The sequence below is a fragment of the Echeneis naucrates genome, chromosome 23 (assembly GCF_900963305.1).
Source record: "Echeneis naucrates chromosome 23, fEcheNa1.1, whole genome shotgun sequence".
In the NCBI taxonomy this organism is placed as follows: Eukaryota; Metazoa; Chordata; class Actinopteri; order Carangiformes; family Echeneidae; genus Echeneis; species Echeneis naucrates.
The window spans coordinates 136764-152506 of record NC_042533.1 but is presented as its reverse complement, the minus strand read 5'-3'; the positions used below and the strand labels follow the sequence as shown (position 1 = coordinate 152506).

General features: G+C 48.8%; 1 protein-coding gene across 3 annotated transcripts; it reads left to right on the top strand.

The window, feature by feature from the left end:
* The first annotated feature begins 116 nt into the window (after window positions 1-116).
* On the top strand, window positions 117-15731 carry stab2 (stabilin 2). 3 transcript variants are annotated; one of them, XM_029495328.1, is made up of 68 exons: window positions 117-575; window positions 867-991; window positions 1092-1207; window positions 1632-1717; window positions 1810-1876; window positions 1975-2070; window positions 2150-2272; window positions 2354-2550; window positions 2645-2772; window positions 2860-2993; window positions 3112-3191; window positions 3284-3433; window positions 3529-3672; window positions 3756-3818; window positions 3953-4069; window positions 4174-4227; window positions 4312-4392; window positions 4555-4707; window positions 4937-4996; window positions 5076-5177; window positions 5318-5404; window positions 5526-5637; window positions 5716-5896; window positions 6106-6199; window positions 6277-6435; window positions 6623-6718; window positions 6804-6896; window positions 6987-7034; window positions 7180-7313; window positions 7394-7496; window positions 7572-7649; window positions 7724-7813; window positions 7890-7997; window positions 8082-8213; window positions 8284-8412; window positions 8485-8547; window positions 8673-8771; window positions 8845-9040; window positions 9117-9212; window positions 9290-9344; window positions 9463-9536; window positions 9615-9740; window positions 9822-9895; window positions 9988-10059; window positions 10260-10424; window positions 10498-10590; window positions 10695-10850; window positions 10945-11073; window positions 11164-11223; window positions 11301-11477; window positions 11566-11655; window positions 11730-11876; window positions 11965-12024; window positions 12124-12247; window positions 12474-12623; window positions 12700-12804; window positions 12895-13002; window positions 13211-13404; window positions 13515-13656; window positions 13782-13915; window positions 13992-14157; window positions 14261-14367; window positions 14460-14579; window positions 14702-14848; window positions 14929-15039; window positions 15150-15281; window positions 15350-15453; window positions 15549-15731. In XM_029495328.1, exons 1-68 carry the CDS (start codon window positions 492-494, stop codon window positions 15634-15636), a joined length of 7668 nt encoding a protein of 2555 aa, XP_029351188.1. In that variant the 5' UTR covers window positions 117-491; the 3' UTR covers window positions 15637-15731. The 3 variants fall into 3 exon arrangements, with proteins under 3 accessions (XP_029351188.1, XP_029351190.1, XP_029351189.1); XM_029495330.1 differs by having other exon boundaries at window positions 15350-15449; window positions 15549-15687; XM_029495329.1 differs by having other exon boundaries at window positions 118-575; window positions 15350-15466; window positions 15549-15708.
* The last annotated feature ends 12 nt before the right edge of the window (window positions 15732-15743 follow it).

Below are 15743 nucleotides of genomic sequence, written 5' to 3'. Positions count from 1 at the left end.
AGGATCAGCAAGTAAGTTGAGTTTAAAGTGAACAAGAATGCTCACACAAACAATCAGCAGGAAGTGGTGTGTGCGTGATGACTGAGCAGAAAGTTTCAGGAAAGAGAAAAAAGCAGCAGATTCCAGTCCAGGATTTCCTGCTATTAACCCCCCCCAACACTCAAACACACACACACACACACACAATCATGTTCTCATGGTGTCACTGTGGACTTTTATTCTGAAGGAGTTTCTTTAATGTCTAGCTGTGATGAAATGTTCACTGTTGCTGTCTTAGATGATGTTCATTTATAAATCAGTTTTACAGACTCAACAGAGACCATATAGATCCAGATCCATTTCCATCTGGACTCTACAGGTCAGGATCAGATCTGTGCCTCAGTCAGCAGTTTGTCTTTCAGGAAACATGGGAGGGGGGGTCTGAAAACTCAAAAGTGTCCGACAGGGAGAGACCAGCACAGACCAGACTGGGACAGAGCAAGACCGCAGACATGGAGATCTGCCAGAACTCCAAGCTGCTGGGGGTCTCTCTGATGATGATGATGATGATGATGAAGATATTGGCTGCATCACAGGTATGAATCCATTTTATAAAAAATGTATTCCCTCACATGTTAGAACCTGTTTTCAAGAGACATCAATCCCTGCTGTGGTTTGGTTTGATCTGATCTGGTCTGAGGACCAGGGTGGCTCAGATCAGCTGATTAAAGTCACTTCCTGTTTACACTTAAGACCAAGTTAAGGATCCTGATTTGATTTCTGGGCCTAGAGAAGTTTGGTTTATTCAAAATATTCCCCTGGAAAGAGATGACACACACAGACACACACTGAGGCCAGACTGCTTATTGTCTGTGTGTGTCTGTCAGAATGTGTGTTCCAGGTCTTTTGTTATCCGGACTCGGACCACTTGTCATTCCTGCAGCATCAGTCCGTTGATGTCATGTCCGCCTGGATACAAAATGGCCCCCAATTCCACAGTGCAGGACTGCACGTGAGTGTGTGTGAGGCTGTTGTGTTTGTGTGTGTCTGTGTGTGTCTACAGACCTGAGCCCACAGTGTGTGTTTCTTTGTATCTCTGCGTGTGTTGTCAGGTATCACTATAGCACACCCAGTCTCACAATGTCCATCGACGGCTGCTCGTCCGAATGTTACAGAGAGCTGGAGATGAAGAAATGCTGTCCAGGATACTGGGGACTACACTGTGTGGGTGAGGACACACACACACACACACACACAGATTGTCACTGTAGCTTAATGCAACATTTCCTGCTGCTTCACATTGAAACAACTTCAATAGGCTTTTATTGTGAAACATCCACAGGAAACAGTGTATTGAAGTGTTTGTTGGATAGACACCACCTGTAGTTATCATGGAAACCATGTGCCAATGACCAGCTGAATGTTGAAGTACATGGAATAGTTTCACCTGGACTCGGCTGGACAGTCAGTCTTACAGGATTCAAATGGTCCTGCAGCGATCACAACGTCCTTCCTCTCTTCAGTCAGCAGGACACAAATGTGCTGACAAATTCACAAAGGTCCTGGTCTCTGGGCTGTGGATTCTGAACTCAGAGGGAGCAGGAAGGATGGAGGAGCTTTCCTCTGCTGACAGTTTCCTGTTTGTCTTTCAGAGTGTCCAGACCAGCACCAGGCTCCCTGCAGCAACAGAGGCGTCTGCTCCGAAGGCCTTGGGGGGAACGGGACCTGCAGCTGTCAGGTAACACACCTGGATACAAGAGACACAACCGCACAGAGGTACACATCTCACTGTACCACAACAGATATAAGACTGTGTACGTCTGTGTGTAGGAGGGGTTTGCAGGAACAGCCTGTGAGGACTGCTCTCCTGGTCGTTTTGGTTCCAACTGCAACTCAGGTACCATAAAAACTGTTCATAAAATCATCACAAAAAAAAACAAACAGACACAATTTCATTCACAATTGTTTGTGTGTGTGTGTGTGTGTGTGTGTCAGTGTGTACCTGTGTCCATGGGTTGTGTAACTCTGGTCTCAGAGGTGACGGCAGCTGCACCTGTTTCTCTGGATACAAAGGTCCAAACTGTGACCAAGGTCAGTGAAGACTGGATCCTGTCCTCACCTGTCCTTCCCCCCGTCCTCACCTTTCCCTCTCCCTGTCCTGTCCTTACAGAGTCCCCGGAGTGTGTGTCCCTCAGGTGTCCGGGGAGCTCTCGGTGTATGGAGGACGCTCTGAGTGGGCGGATGCTCTGTCAGTGTCTGCCGGGTTACCAGAAGTCTGGAGATCAGTGTTCATGTGAGTTTAAGTAGATACAAGCTTTTATCATCATTTATTCTGAAAGAGCAGCATGTCAGATCATCAAACTTGTCCCCTCAGCCATAAACCCATGTCTTCAGCGGCGGTGTCATGTCCACGCCTCCTGTGTCCACACCGGTCCAAACCAGCACCTGTGTGCCTGCAACGAGGGCTACAGCGGGGACGGACGAGTCTGCATGGCGATCGACCCCTGTCAAACCAAACATGGCAGCTGCTCCACTGAGTCTACCCGATGTGTCCATGACGGTCCAGGGAAGGTAATAAGACCCCGGGATCAGGGACAGAAACTGGTTTGAAGGACCAGCTCACCTGAATGAAGGTAATCCTTTGTGTCCTCTGTCTCACTGACAGTCTCACTGCGAGTGTCTTCCTGGTTTTTACAACCTGTCTGACGGTGGCTGCAGCATGAAGGACTCGTGTAGACCTGATTCGTGTCACCGGAACGCCAACTGTACCACAGTGGGCCCAGGACAAGTCCAGTCAGTCCCATCTCTATTCTCACCTCTACATCTGTGCAGTGTGTCACAGTGCTGAAGAGGTGTATCACCTGTCCCTCTGCCCCTCAGGTGTACCTGCCTCCAAGGTTACCATGGCAACGGTAGAGTGTGTTATGGGAACATCATGCAGCGTCTGAATGAGCTGAACACAGAGCCTGGAGGGCAGTGGCGCGGTCACCTGAGCAATGCCATTGCTCTCTTTGGTACGATGATGTATCAGACGACCCCAGTGAACCCAGATGGTCTAAGACTGATCCAAATCCTGCTGGTTCTGAGCATCAGTCCTGATCAGCTGATCATAGTTTGTCTGTCTGTCCTCAGGTTCTCTGTCATGGCCTCTGCAGAACCTCGGTCCTTTCACCGTCTTTGTCCCGATAAACAAAGGCTTCAGAGGAATGTCGGTGAGAATCAATGACCAGATTAATCAGTGTACCTGAGGCTGACCCACTGGAGTGTTTTCCAGGATCTGATCTGTTCTACATCTGATCTGCAGGTCCGGTCTCTGACCTCAGACCAGCAGAAAGCCCGCTACCTGTGTAAGATGCACCTGGTTCCTGGAATAATGTCGTTTGACTCGCTGAAGAAAAGCGATGTGTTTTACACACTGACAGGAAAATCAGCTGAGACCGACACATCAGAGGGGGTGAGACCCTGCGTGGGGCTCAAACCACCATCTTCTCCCAGCATCTGAAACCTTGACCTCCTTTATGGAGGTTTCTCTACATGTTTTTCTTTTAGGACTCTCTGACTACAATCCGTATCCATGGCAGCAGGAAGAAGGGAGTGATCATTCAATCAGACTTGGTTGCATCCAACGGGATGATCCACGTCATTAACAAGCTGATGGACAGTGTCTCCGCGACCGTGGAGAGTAACCCCGAGGTACTCAGGAGGTCACATGTAACTGATGACATCATGACACTTCTCATATTCTCTCATTTACTCATAAACACGTCTGTCTTCAGGAGAACTTGATGAAGATTCTTTCTGACTATGGAAAGTTTGACAAGTTCAAATGGTTATTAGAGGTGAGTCCTGCAGAGTCCTGAGCTGCTCAGGATGGAGTCACTTCTTGTGTCTCCATCAGTGTAGATTGATCCTGGTCATGTTCCTGTTCCTCTGAGGATGAACCTCTCAGATTGTCACTCTCCATATCCTACAGAAAACTGAGCTGGCCTCAGTCCTGGACCTTCCTGGAGCCGTCACCGTCTTTGCACCAACAACTTCAGCCTTTGACACCATGGTGGAAGGACACATGACCTTCCTCAGCAGCACCCAGGTAACTTATGAACAAACTTCAACACACCACACACACATAAAATGACAACCACACAATAAGCACAGCTCATTCACTTTTCTTTCTCTCTCATGTTGAACCTTCAGGGTCACACAAAGTTGGTGGAGCTTCTGAGAAACCACATGGTCCCGTCCACAGCAGTGAGTACAGATGCTTGTGTTGTCATTGGTTGTTTTTTTTCCTGATCACGCCTTCTGATGGTGACTCTCTGTCCTACCCTGAAGCTGGAGGTCTATAATGCTGTGTCCAGTCGCAGGATTGTGACGATGGCCAATCAGATTCTGACAATTAATGTGACTGAGAAAGTAAGTTTTGGCCCAAACCTCCCAGTGCTTCTATGAGTATCTTCAGTCTGGTCATCTTTCTTTCTGCACTGGCATGTTTCTCTGAAGTTCTATCTTCTCAAGGTCTGTACCTGGTGCTGCCTTTAGGGTTGTCTGGAACTTTGAATGGCATTCTGTTCTCAGGGTCAGATCCTGGTCGATGGAGCTGCTGTGTTGGAGGCGGCTGTGGAAGCTAAAAACGGGCGTCTGTATGTGGTAGATGGCATTTTGACTCCATCTTCCATTGAACCCTTGTTACCCAACAGGTGTGATGTCATTGAAAACAAAACCATCAAGGTGAGATTCGAAATTGGCTCCTGCAGAGGTTGAACAACAAACACCAGACTCTCATTAACCTGCTGTTGGTCCAGTTTGCCTGATGCTGACTCTTTACAAAGACCAATTCAGTGTAGTCAAAGGAAAAAAAAAAAAAAAGTCTAAACATGGCGGATTTTGAAACAGTTGAAAAACACATTTTGGATTGATTGTTATCAATGTCCGCAAGAGCATCTTCTTCTTCTTCCAGGGAGAGTGTGTCAGCTGCTCGAAGGTCAAGCTGTCTCAGTGCTTGTCCGGAGTTTACATAGTAAGAACTCACACTGTTTGGATATGAACTGGAACTGCGGTGTGGTCACTACATGATGGTCTCTCTGTGCACCAATCAGGGCACCTCCATTTTCGGATGTTTATACACTCTGTCCATTGGCAACCCAGCTATCAGAATCCCAGCGACTGGCTGCTCACCGCTCTGCAACGCCACCATCACGGTAAATGCAGTTCAGATGATCTCCACTAACAGACACGTCTGTTTAAAGTCTGCCACCTGTCCAGTGCCTGATGGGTACTGAAAGAATATATGTTGGTTACCTGAATAAATGACCCTGGTCAGTGCCTGTTGTGTGTTCAGACTGCAGCATGTTGTAAAGGCTTCTATGGTCCTGACTGTGCTCCCTGTCCGGGTGGATACCAGACTCCCTGCTCTGGACACGGTCAGGTCAGATTTCCACCTCAACATGAAGTTATCTAGCCCTAAATCGTTTTGTTTAACAATTGTTTTTATGCGTAAGGCTTTTATTTTGGCAGTATATAGGAAACTGATGCATTATTTTCTACAGTGTGTAGAGGGAATCGGAGGAAATGGATCTTGTATCTGTGATCCAAACTTCAGAGGCTCTCGCTGTCAGTACTGCTCCTCCTCCAAGAAATATGGACCAAACTGTGACAAGAGTGAGTCTGAGTAGTCTAACCAGATGGCATCATGGAAACAGGTGTGATGTCAGAGTGATGTAACCCGTGTGCCCACAGCTTGTCTCTGTATCCATGGACAATGTGACAACCGTCCGGTCTCAGATGGTCGGTGTAAACTGGACTCTTGTTGGATGGGTTTCACCGGCCGGCTCTGTGACCGACAAACAGCACCCTGCGGTGTTCAGGCTCAGTTCTGTCATGCCCATGCCAATTGTGACTTCAGCCAGGGGGAGACAAGGTGAGTTTATCTTGATCAACAACTGGGCTTCATTCCGCAGAGCTCCACATCATCCGCTCAGGTCAGGAGGTCCTGAGTCCTCTATATGAGGTTACAGTTCCCATGTCAGGTACTGAAAGTGGTAGATGAGGTGGTTGAAGGTGATTAGCTCCTCCCACTCCCTCCATCTGCAGATGTAATTGTGTGTCTCTCTGTGTGTACGTTTTCAGGTGTGTGTGTAAACCTGGTTACCAAGGTGACGGTCTCACCTGCGTGGAGTCCGACCCCTGTGCTCCACCTCTCCGGGGTGGCTGCAGCATGAATGTAAGTCACATGACCCAGCCGACGTCCAGCTAATTGGTCACTGTGGTGTGCGTTTTTGACAGCTGCTGTCCTCGCAGGCTAAATGTGTGAGGACGGGACCGGGAACGCATTCCTGCCAGTGTCTGACAGGGTGGACTGAGGACGGAGACGAGTGTCAGCCAATCAACAACTGTGATGGTCCTGACAGAGGGGGTTGTCACCCCAATGCCACCTGTATCAATGTTGGCCCGGGTCAGGTGAGTTCCACCTTCAGACCCTTCAGATCTGCATCTGCCATGTGACCCAGTTCCTCTGAGGAGGACAAATGTCCCTCTGACCCTATCAGATAAACCAGATGCTACAGTGTTGTTGTCCTAGTCTTGATAGGGCATCACAATGAGGTTTCCTGAGTCCCTGAACATCAGATCTGGTCTTCACCCACAGAGTGACTGCAGCTGTAAAGCTGGATTCAGAGGAAGTGGTCAGGACTGTGAGCCGGTGAATCAGTGTGTCACCGCGAACGGAGGCTGTCACTTCCTGGTGAGTCCATGAAAGGCTCTGTTCCTGATTCCATCTTTGATTTGAGTCAGACCTCTGATCGAGCTGTGATTCTTCTCATCTTCAGGCGAGCTGCCAGCTGCTGTCGTCTGGGTGGACGTGTGTCTGTGACGAAGGCTTTGGTGGAAACGGACACATATGTTTCGGTCGAGTGGATCAGGTGAGTGATGGGTGATGCGGTCAGATGGCGGACACGTGAGTTTGTGTGCACCTTCACCACCAGAACTGAGTGTGTCTCTTATGATTTCAGGAACTGATGGTTCTGCCCAATGCCTCGGAGTTCTTCACCTGGTTTACTGTGAGTCATCTCCATCAGGGATGCTCAGATCAGCTGAGTCTGGCTGAGTCTAGCTCAGACCTGTTGTCTGTGCGCCCCCTGTCCTGAGTCTGTGTTGGTTCAGACCTGAGCATCATGTCTTGTATCTGTGTCTGTCCTCAATCAGGACTCTGAACTGTCCTGGTCTCTGCCGGATCATAATTTGACCATTCTGGTTCCGTCTTCGGCAGCTGTTAGAAAAATGTCTCCAGAGGACAAAAGCTTCTGGACCATGAAGGGGAATCTGCCGAGTTTTGTCAGGTGGCGGCTGGTTTCAAACACGGCTCTTTGTGTCTCCAGATATTTCATATTTATAACAGCTGCTGTTTGTTTACCGACAGAAATCACATGATTCTGGGGACCTATTCATTATCCAGCCTGAGCGCCGTCCCCTCTGTGACATCACTTCTCCAGACAACACTTCCTGTTTCAACAACCAATGAGGTGAGTCCACACAACAAAAGATTACAAAACAGACAAACGTCTGCTGTGTTTATTGTTTATTGTATTTGTTGTCAGTTTACAGCTGTGGGCGGAGCCACCATCACCACTGCAGATTTAGCTGCAACAAACGGGTTGATCCACATAATCAGTCAGGTACAGTGTTGTCAGGGTAACGCTGCTGCCGCCGCCCAGACATCCAACTGATGGCACTGTCTGTTACTCTGCAGGTGCTGCTTCCTGACAGGAAACTGAGTGAGGGGCTGCTGGCGACGCTTGCTCTCAGACCCGAGTTCTCACTCTTCAGGTTTTATCTGATGGTACAAGAGGATCCAGCACGTGCTCTACACCTGTTGTGTTTGTGTAGTTTGTTGACAGTGTGTGTCTACCGTACAGGCGTACAACCTGACAGACGAGATCACACAGGAAGATGAGTTCACCATTTTTGCACCAACAGACGCCGCCATCAGAGATTACCTCCAGAAAACTGCTGCCACTGCCCTGGTCTGAGAGACTGACAAGAGCTTCAATTGTTACGGCAGACAAGGTTCACTGCAAAATGTTTTAGTGCTTTTATTTTGTTAACAGGATGTGAATACAACTCGTTACCACGTGGTGACATCAGAGCGTCTGTTAAAAACTGACTTGCAGCATGGAGGATACAGACGGACGCTGCTTGGCTTCAACTTCCAAATCGGCTTCTTTCCTCAAGATGGGCAGGTCAGAACCCATCTAATCACATGACCTGGTCACATGATGAACTGGTCACATCACCAATCTGTCCCTACAGCTGTTTGTGAACGAGGCTCAGTTGAACTCCTCCAACATCCTGAGCGGTAAAGGCGTGGTTCATGGCCTGTCAGCTGTTCTGCACATCAACAGGAACCGTTGTGATGAAGTCAAGTACCTGAGTGTCATGGTAATGCCACCCAGCATCTGCACAGACCACGCCCCCAGACGCACCTGCTCATGAAATGTTGTTCTTCCACAGGGAACATGCGTTGACTGTTTCTTCCCTCAGAGCAAAGTTTGTCCCAACGACACCGTACCAGATGTAAGACTCCTGGGGAGGGTGTATTAACTACAGATGGTGTGGTCCTGGTCCAGGTCCAGGTATCAGAGACTCAATAACATTTTAAAATTTTGGCTTCACTTTGACATCATGGCTGTTCTTTGCAGAAGTCAGTGAGGACCAGGAAGTGCGTGTTCAGTCGGATGCTTGAGGCCGAGCGGCTACTGACCTTCGGCTGCAGAGCCACGTGTCTTCAGAGAAGCGTTGTATGTTTACTGTGACACACAAAGACACACACACAGGAAGCTACTTCAGAATAAAAGACATTTTCTCTTTTAGTTTCTGAGGTGTTGCAGGGGCTTTTTTGGGGAGCACTGTGAGCCATGTCCCGGTCCAAAGACTCAACCCTGCTTTGGTAATGGAGTCTGTTTGGATGGCCTGAACGGGACTGGAGTCTGTCAGTGTGAACCAGGATTCGATGGGACAGCCTGTGAGACCTGCCAGCGTGGGAAATTCGGAGTCCACTGTGACCAGGGTCAGTTTAAATCTCCCACAGAAACAGAGCAGAGCTCAGTGAACAGAATGAAGACAGTGAATGCTCCCCCCCGCAGACTGCAGATGTAAAAATGGCCGCTGCAGTGAAGGCATCTTGGGCGACGGGACATGCGAGTGTGAGGTCGGCTGGCGAGGAATCATCTGTGATGAGAGTAAGAAGGACTGATGGTCAGGGTGAGTTCTTGTCTTTTCTTTTCATTCTCACCGGTGAACTGATCTGTCTCTTCAGAGGTTGAATCTGCTGACGAACTCTGTGGCCCAGTCAAATGTCACACCAGTGCAAAGTAAGTAGGGGCCCACACGTTCCCTTCCTTCTTCTTTGTTGGTGTAGCAGAGGATCTGATCTCAGTGTGCAGAGCCACCTGCAGGTTGTCGCTCAGCCTTTGATTCTCTGTCCAACAGCTGTGTGATTAGATCGGCTGGACCTCGGTGTCTCTGCGCCGCAGGGTTTGAAGGAAACGGGACTTCCTGTCAAGGTAGGAATCTGCCAACCTGAGTTCAGCTGTTCGTTCTCTTTATCATGATGAGAACAATGATGGTGATGATGTTTTCAGCAAAAGACCCGTGCGCAGTGAATAATGGCGGCTGCAGTCTGTATGCCGTCTGTAAGAGGACGCGGCCCGGGCTCAGAGACTGTGTCTGTAACAGAGGATACTCAGGAGACGGGCTAGTGTGTGTCGGTAGGTGGATCGAATCTGATCTCCAACACTCAGGATCTGTGATGCGTTTGAGTGCTGTAGGGTTTTCTGACTCTCCCACAGAGATAAATCCCTGTCTGGATGCAAATGGAGGCTGCCATGCCAACGCAGACTGCGTCCACGTTGGACCGAACAAGGTAAAAACTCCTTCTGTTGTTCAATGTGACAGCTACCTATATTCACCTGTGCAGACCTGTCTCCACCTGTCTGTTCGGTGTTTTTCTCACAGACATCGTGTGCCTGCAGTGACGGTTACTCAGGTGATGGACAGAACTGTAAGATAATCAACTTGTGTCAAAAGGTAAGTGATGCATTGAGAACACAGACGTACTGCAGAAGTCAGATTGGAGTCATCAAACTCATTCAACCGCAGTTTGAGGATAAACAGTGTGTGTTTAGGGTTAGGGTGAGGGTTCTATTTGAAATCACCATGGATACAACATTTAAAGTGTCACTCAGCGTCATGCACAGTAACACTTGTTTTTCTGCTGATGCTTCCAGAAAAACGGAGGCTGTCATCAGTTCGCTCGGTGCAACATGAACGGTCCAGGAGTTCGTACCTGCTCCTGCATCAGTAACTTTATCGGAGATGGACTCACCTGCAGAGGCACGGTGGGGAAGGAACTCCTGACCAGGAAGCTGAGTGACTTCTACCTCGGCCTGATAGTAAGTTGCCAGGCGTTTCTCTGCTGCCCCCTGCAGGTGAAACCCATTAACAGAAGTAAAACTCTGTTTTCAGGTGGTAGAGATTTCTCTGAAAGGCCGCGGTCCGTTCACTGTCTTTGCTCCGAACAAAGAGGCTTTCAGATCTGACAAAGACACAGCCGGCAAGGTGACAACTCCTCAGAAACTGATGTTTCAACTGTGGCGTCATTTAATTAACTTCAGTTTCACGTCCCCTCCAGGATGAGTCATCTCTAAAACGATTTTTTTTAGGTAAAATCATTGCAGTCGGAGAAACATAAAGAAGAATTTGCCAACATCCTGCGCAGCCACATTGTCATGTGCCACACTCTACTTCCTGCCGACCTGAAACAACCACGAAACCTGACCTCTCTGTCTGGACTTGTGCTGACCACCCGGTCCAACCAGGTGAACTGAGCTCTGTGTTCAAGGATCAGAGATGTTTCTGTAGTTGATAACATCATTAAACCTCGGGAGACAATGCAGATTATTTGTTTTTTAGGGCAGCATCTTCATCAACCAGGCCACTGTGTCTTACAGCCATGACGTCAGCATCAATGGCATCTTCCATGAAATCAACCAGCTCCTGATTCCTCCAGACCTGGACAAAAACCAGGATTCAGATTTGTCTGTCAGTTCACGTTCGTCTGTTGATTTATTCAATACTCAACTGATGACATATCAATAATCAATAACAAAGAATCAATGTGTTTCCCTCCAGGTGAACCTGACGGATGTTGCTCAACGTCACGGTTACAAAACCTTTTACAAATTGCTGGAGGTGAGCTGTTCTCCTAAAATTCCTTCCTCATGTTCCCCACTCATGTTCTCTCCTCACGTTTGGTCCTTCTGTTTTAGGACACCGGTGTGATGGACCTGGTCTACAATGGGATAAACCAGCCGGTGACGGTCTTCCTGCCCTCAGACGGTGTCATGGCGTCTCTGCCACAGGAACAGAAGGACTTCCTGTTCCACCAACATAACCGACCTCAGCTGGTGGAGTACCTGAAGTACCACATCCTGCAGATGCAGAAGGTGACAAGTAGAACGTTCAAGACAGAACAGAATGTGAATGTGTCTGTTTCCAAAGAATGACTCTCTAACTTTCTTCTCCTGAACTCAGATTTATGCTGAACGTCTGATCCACCTCGATTCGGCACGCACTCTTCAGGGCTCCTCGCTTTCCTTCAGCTGTGGGGGGATGGACGACATTGTCAGTATGACAACAGAAACAGAGAAGAAGAAGAGGCGATGGCATTGTTCCATTAACGGATTGTCTTTGAACAGGGAGAAATTTTCATCAATGACGGGAAGTGTCGCATTATTCAGAGACACCTCATCTTTAATGGGGGGATTGCGTACGGAATTGACTGCCTGCTGACTCCACCCAGCCTAGGAGGGCGATGTGATGAGCAGACGACCTTTGAACTCCAGGTAAATCCTTCCCTTAAATGGATGCATTCCTTCACCATTTCTTAAGATGCTGGTACACAACACAAGTGTTTTTCTTCTTCTGTGGTAGATGAGCTGTGGACTTTGCACGTCCTCCAAGGCTCGCTGTCCTAATGGTTCCAAACTAAAGGTCTGATCTTCATCATCTGCATCCCAACACAAACACACAAAGGAACTGTGAACTGTTTGTGATGTCTGTGTGCGTCATTATGTTTGTGTTGTTTTCCAGGAGGTGCAGAAATGCGACCTACCCACCATGTTCGTGACTGAAAACCTCGGCTGTCGCAGCGTCTGCATTGTCAACTTCTGGCAACCCAAGTGTTGCCGTGGTTACCACGGACGGGATTGTCTGGGTTTGTGTCTAACTGAACCCGTTGCACACCTGATCATTTCAAAATACTAATTCTGTTATAATTACGAAAAGATTGTGACGTCACTGATCAGGACGTTATTGAAATGTTTTGTTGTTGTGAGTGAAGAAATTTTAAAAGGTATTTTTTTGAATAAAATATTTAGATATGTAAATGAGCACAGTGACATCACATGTATAACATAATTAAATGTCTCCTCTCTGTCCAGTGTGTCCAGGTGGAGTCACCTCCTCCTGCAGTAACCACGGGAAATGTGACGACGGTCACCTTGGTAATGGTACCTGTACCTGTGAGGTGGGTTTCAGGGGTGTGGCCTGTGAGCAGTGCAGCGATGGTTTCTACGGACCCACCTGTAAAGGTAAGCAGCGGTCACAGCTTCCTGTTTCTTAAGTGAGCCTGAAGTTTTCGGGTTCTAATGCTGAACATGTTTTCAGCCTGTAACTGTTCAAAACATGGATCATGTGATGACGGACGCAGAGGGACGGGGGTGTGCCTCTGTGAGGCGGGATGGGGCGGTGAGCAGTGTGATACTGAGCAGAGTAAGTCTGCAGGTTCATTCTAAACACACATCTTGAGGACTTGTTGTCATGACAACACACATGAATGAGTTGACGTGTCTCTGCCTGCAGCTCAGGTGCTCTACTGTTCCCCACCCTGCTCTCCCAAAGCCGTCTGTCAGGAGAATAACACCTGCATCTGTCAGCCATTTTATGAAGGAGATGGATTCACCTGTGCAGGTAAACCTGAGAAAGTTTGTCACCATGGTGACTGGACAGAACTTGTCTTGCTCATACAGTCACATCAACAAAGTAGCTGGTGATCGAACTACTGACATACTGGACTCTTGAGTCTGCTCACACACATCACATTCACCAAAGCATTATGGAAACTGTAGTTCCACAACGGGAACATGATGAAAAATGTGTTGTGACATCACTCCCACAGTGGTGGACATGTGTCACATCTGGAACGGGGGCTGTGCTCCAGGAGCCAGATGTTCTCAGATGGGCGAGGAGGTGAGCTGCACCTGCCCAAGGGGTCACTCTGGGGACGGCTTCACCTGCCAGCCCATTGACCCCTGCGTCTCCGGGGACAACGGCGGCTGCCACGAACATGCTACCTGCACCATGACGGCTCCGGTGAGGAGAGGGAGGGGTCAGGAAGAACACTCTGTCATCAGGTGTGAGTGACAGAATGATGAGCTGTGTTTGTGTGTTTTTTTTGTGTTTTTTTTTTTTTTTTTAAACAGGGGAAGAGGAAGTGCACGTGTAAAGATGGCTACATTGGAGACGAACTCAACTGTGAGGTGAAACAGTTGCCAATCAGCCGCTGTCTCCATGACAACGGACAGTGTCACCAGGATGCCCACTGTACAGACCTACACTTTGAAGGTGGGGCCCCCCATGTGTGCACCCTGGGTGTGCTGTCTTTACAGTGTGTTGTGCATCTGTGTGCAGATGCCACCCTCGGTCATTTGTTGCTCTGACATTGTGTTGTGTTGTGCGTCTGTGTGTAGATGCCACCCTGGGTGTGTTCCACCTGCGTTCAGTTGTGGGCCAGTACAAACTCAGTTTCTCAGCAGCTCAACAGATCTGCTCTGCAGAAGGAGGCACTTTGGCCACCTACACTCAGTTGTCCTATGCTCAGCAGGTCAGTTAATGTACCACAAACTTCACTCCCTCCTCCTGTCCATCTGCTTAAACACTGCCTACTGTGCATCCTGCAGGGGGGGTTGAACATGTGCGCAGCCGGGTGGCTGGATGGGGGGCGGGTAGCGTACCCCACCACCTACTCCAATCCCAATTGTGGCTTTGGACATGTTGGCATTGTGGACTACGGAATCCGCAAGAACCTGAGTGAGACCTGGGATGCTTTCTGCTACAGGATGAAGGGTGAGGAGGAGGGGGGAGGGACTGAGAGGCAGTGGAGGAGCTTTGGTCATTGATCTGAAACCAATCACTGATAGGCTGTGAGACCAGAGCTGTTGTGTTTCAGATGTCAGGTGTGAGTGTCCAGTCGGTTTCGTAGGAGATGGCATCACCTGTTCAGGAAACCTGCTGCAGGTCCTCAGGACCACACCCACCTTCTCCAACTTCCTCACAGTGAGTACCAGACCAGGTGCAGGGGTAGTCCCAGGTGCTGATCTATGATTGGGACAGGAACAGGTTCACAACTAATTTGTATTTCTCGTCAGCAAATCCTGAACTGCTCTGAGGCGTCAGAATCCGGCCGCAACTTTGTGAAGCGTCTCGGTGACATGACTATCCAGTCTACCCTGTTTGTCCCTGATAACGCTGGCCTGCCCGGCAACCAGGTAAATCTCAGGTCTTCACCTGACACCTATTTGGGCGGAGTAAGTCACCACAAACCACCAATAAGAAGATGCTTCAGTTCCCAGCTCCTCCAGTCCTTAAAACTGTGTGTGTTTGTGTGTAGACTCTGTCTCTGAGGGACATTGAGTTCCATCTGTCTGAGGGAGAGTCTCTTCCTCTCAGTCGGCTGAGGAATGGCAGCCGGATCAGGACCAGAGTCGGAAGTCTGACAGTTGTCGGAGTCTCAGACTTGTTGAACCCTTCAGCACTGGTCAGCGCCCCCACCCTACCTAACCCAAATCAATGATTAACAAAGTCTCACACTGATATTAAACCTCCTCCTCCCATCAGGTGTCTTGTTATATCAACAACCGCTTCTTGACCAGTGGTGATGTCTTAGCCTCCAATGGGGTCATACATGTTCTCCAGGGACCGCTGGAAGCCCCGCCCATACGCCAAGAGGTCAGTGTTGTCATGGGAACATCAGGCAATCGCTCCAAAAAAAAAAAAAAATTTAAACTTTGTATTTCCTCCCATCTGACATCTGACCTTGTCTCTGATTGGCTCTGCAGATGCATGTGGCTCATAAGGCAGGGATGGGCATCGGCGTGGTGCTGCTGATCGCCATGGTAACAGGAGCCGTCTTCGTGGGATATCACTTCTACACACACACAAACAGGCCCTTCCAGTTCCACTACTTTAAGGTCAGTGTGTGTCTGTGTGTCACTCACATCAGTTATACATCATGGTGGTGACCTTTGACCTCTGACAGGATGATGAGGGGGTGGAAGAAGCTCCACCCTCACATTGCAGTCGCACCATCTGTAATCCAGTTTATGAAGCAACACCTGAACCAGGACCTGCTGAGTCCAGTAGGTGTGAAATCACAGTGAGTCAGTTTGTTTTCATGTCCGATATGAAGTCATTTCCAGTCAGCCAGTGCTGAAGTCCAGACCTGTTGACCATTTCAGGCAGCGGATAAACTCCACCTGGGCAGCTGAGGGTCACGTGACCTGCTGCAAGATGGCTGAGGACGGGACCTCAGGACAACAAACCTGATCTGGGTCTAGTCCTGAAGCCTCCGTTGACTTCTGTTCCAGCACCTGGTTAGGGTTCATCTGTTGCATTAAATGTAACTTGTTTTATATCTGAGAATAAAAATGTAA

Excerpts from the sequence above, each read along its gene's own strand:
- stab2 (XM_029495328.1), top strand. The coding sequence starts at position 492 with ATGGAGATCTGCCAGAACTCCAAGCTGCTGGGGGTCTCTCTGATGATG. Across the intron at positions 9,213-9,289 it reads AGGAATCATCTGTGATGAGA|AGGTTGAATCTGCTGACGAA; the intron begins GTAAGAAGGACT and ends CTGTCTCTTCAG. Across the intron at positions 10,060-10,259 it reads TAATCAACTTGTGTCAAAAG|AAAAACGGAGGCTGTCATCA; the intron begins GTAAGTGATGCA and ends TGATGCTTCCAG.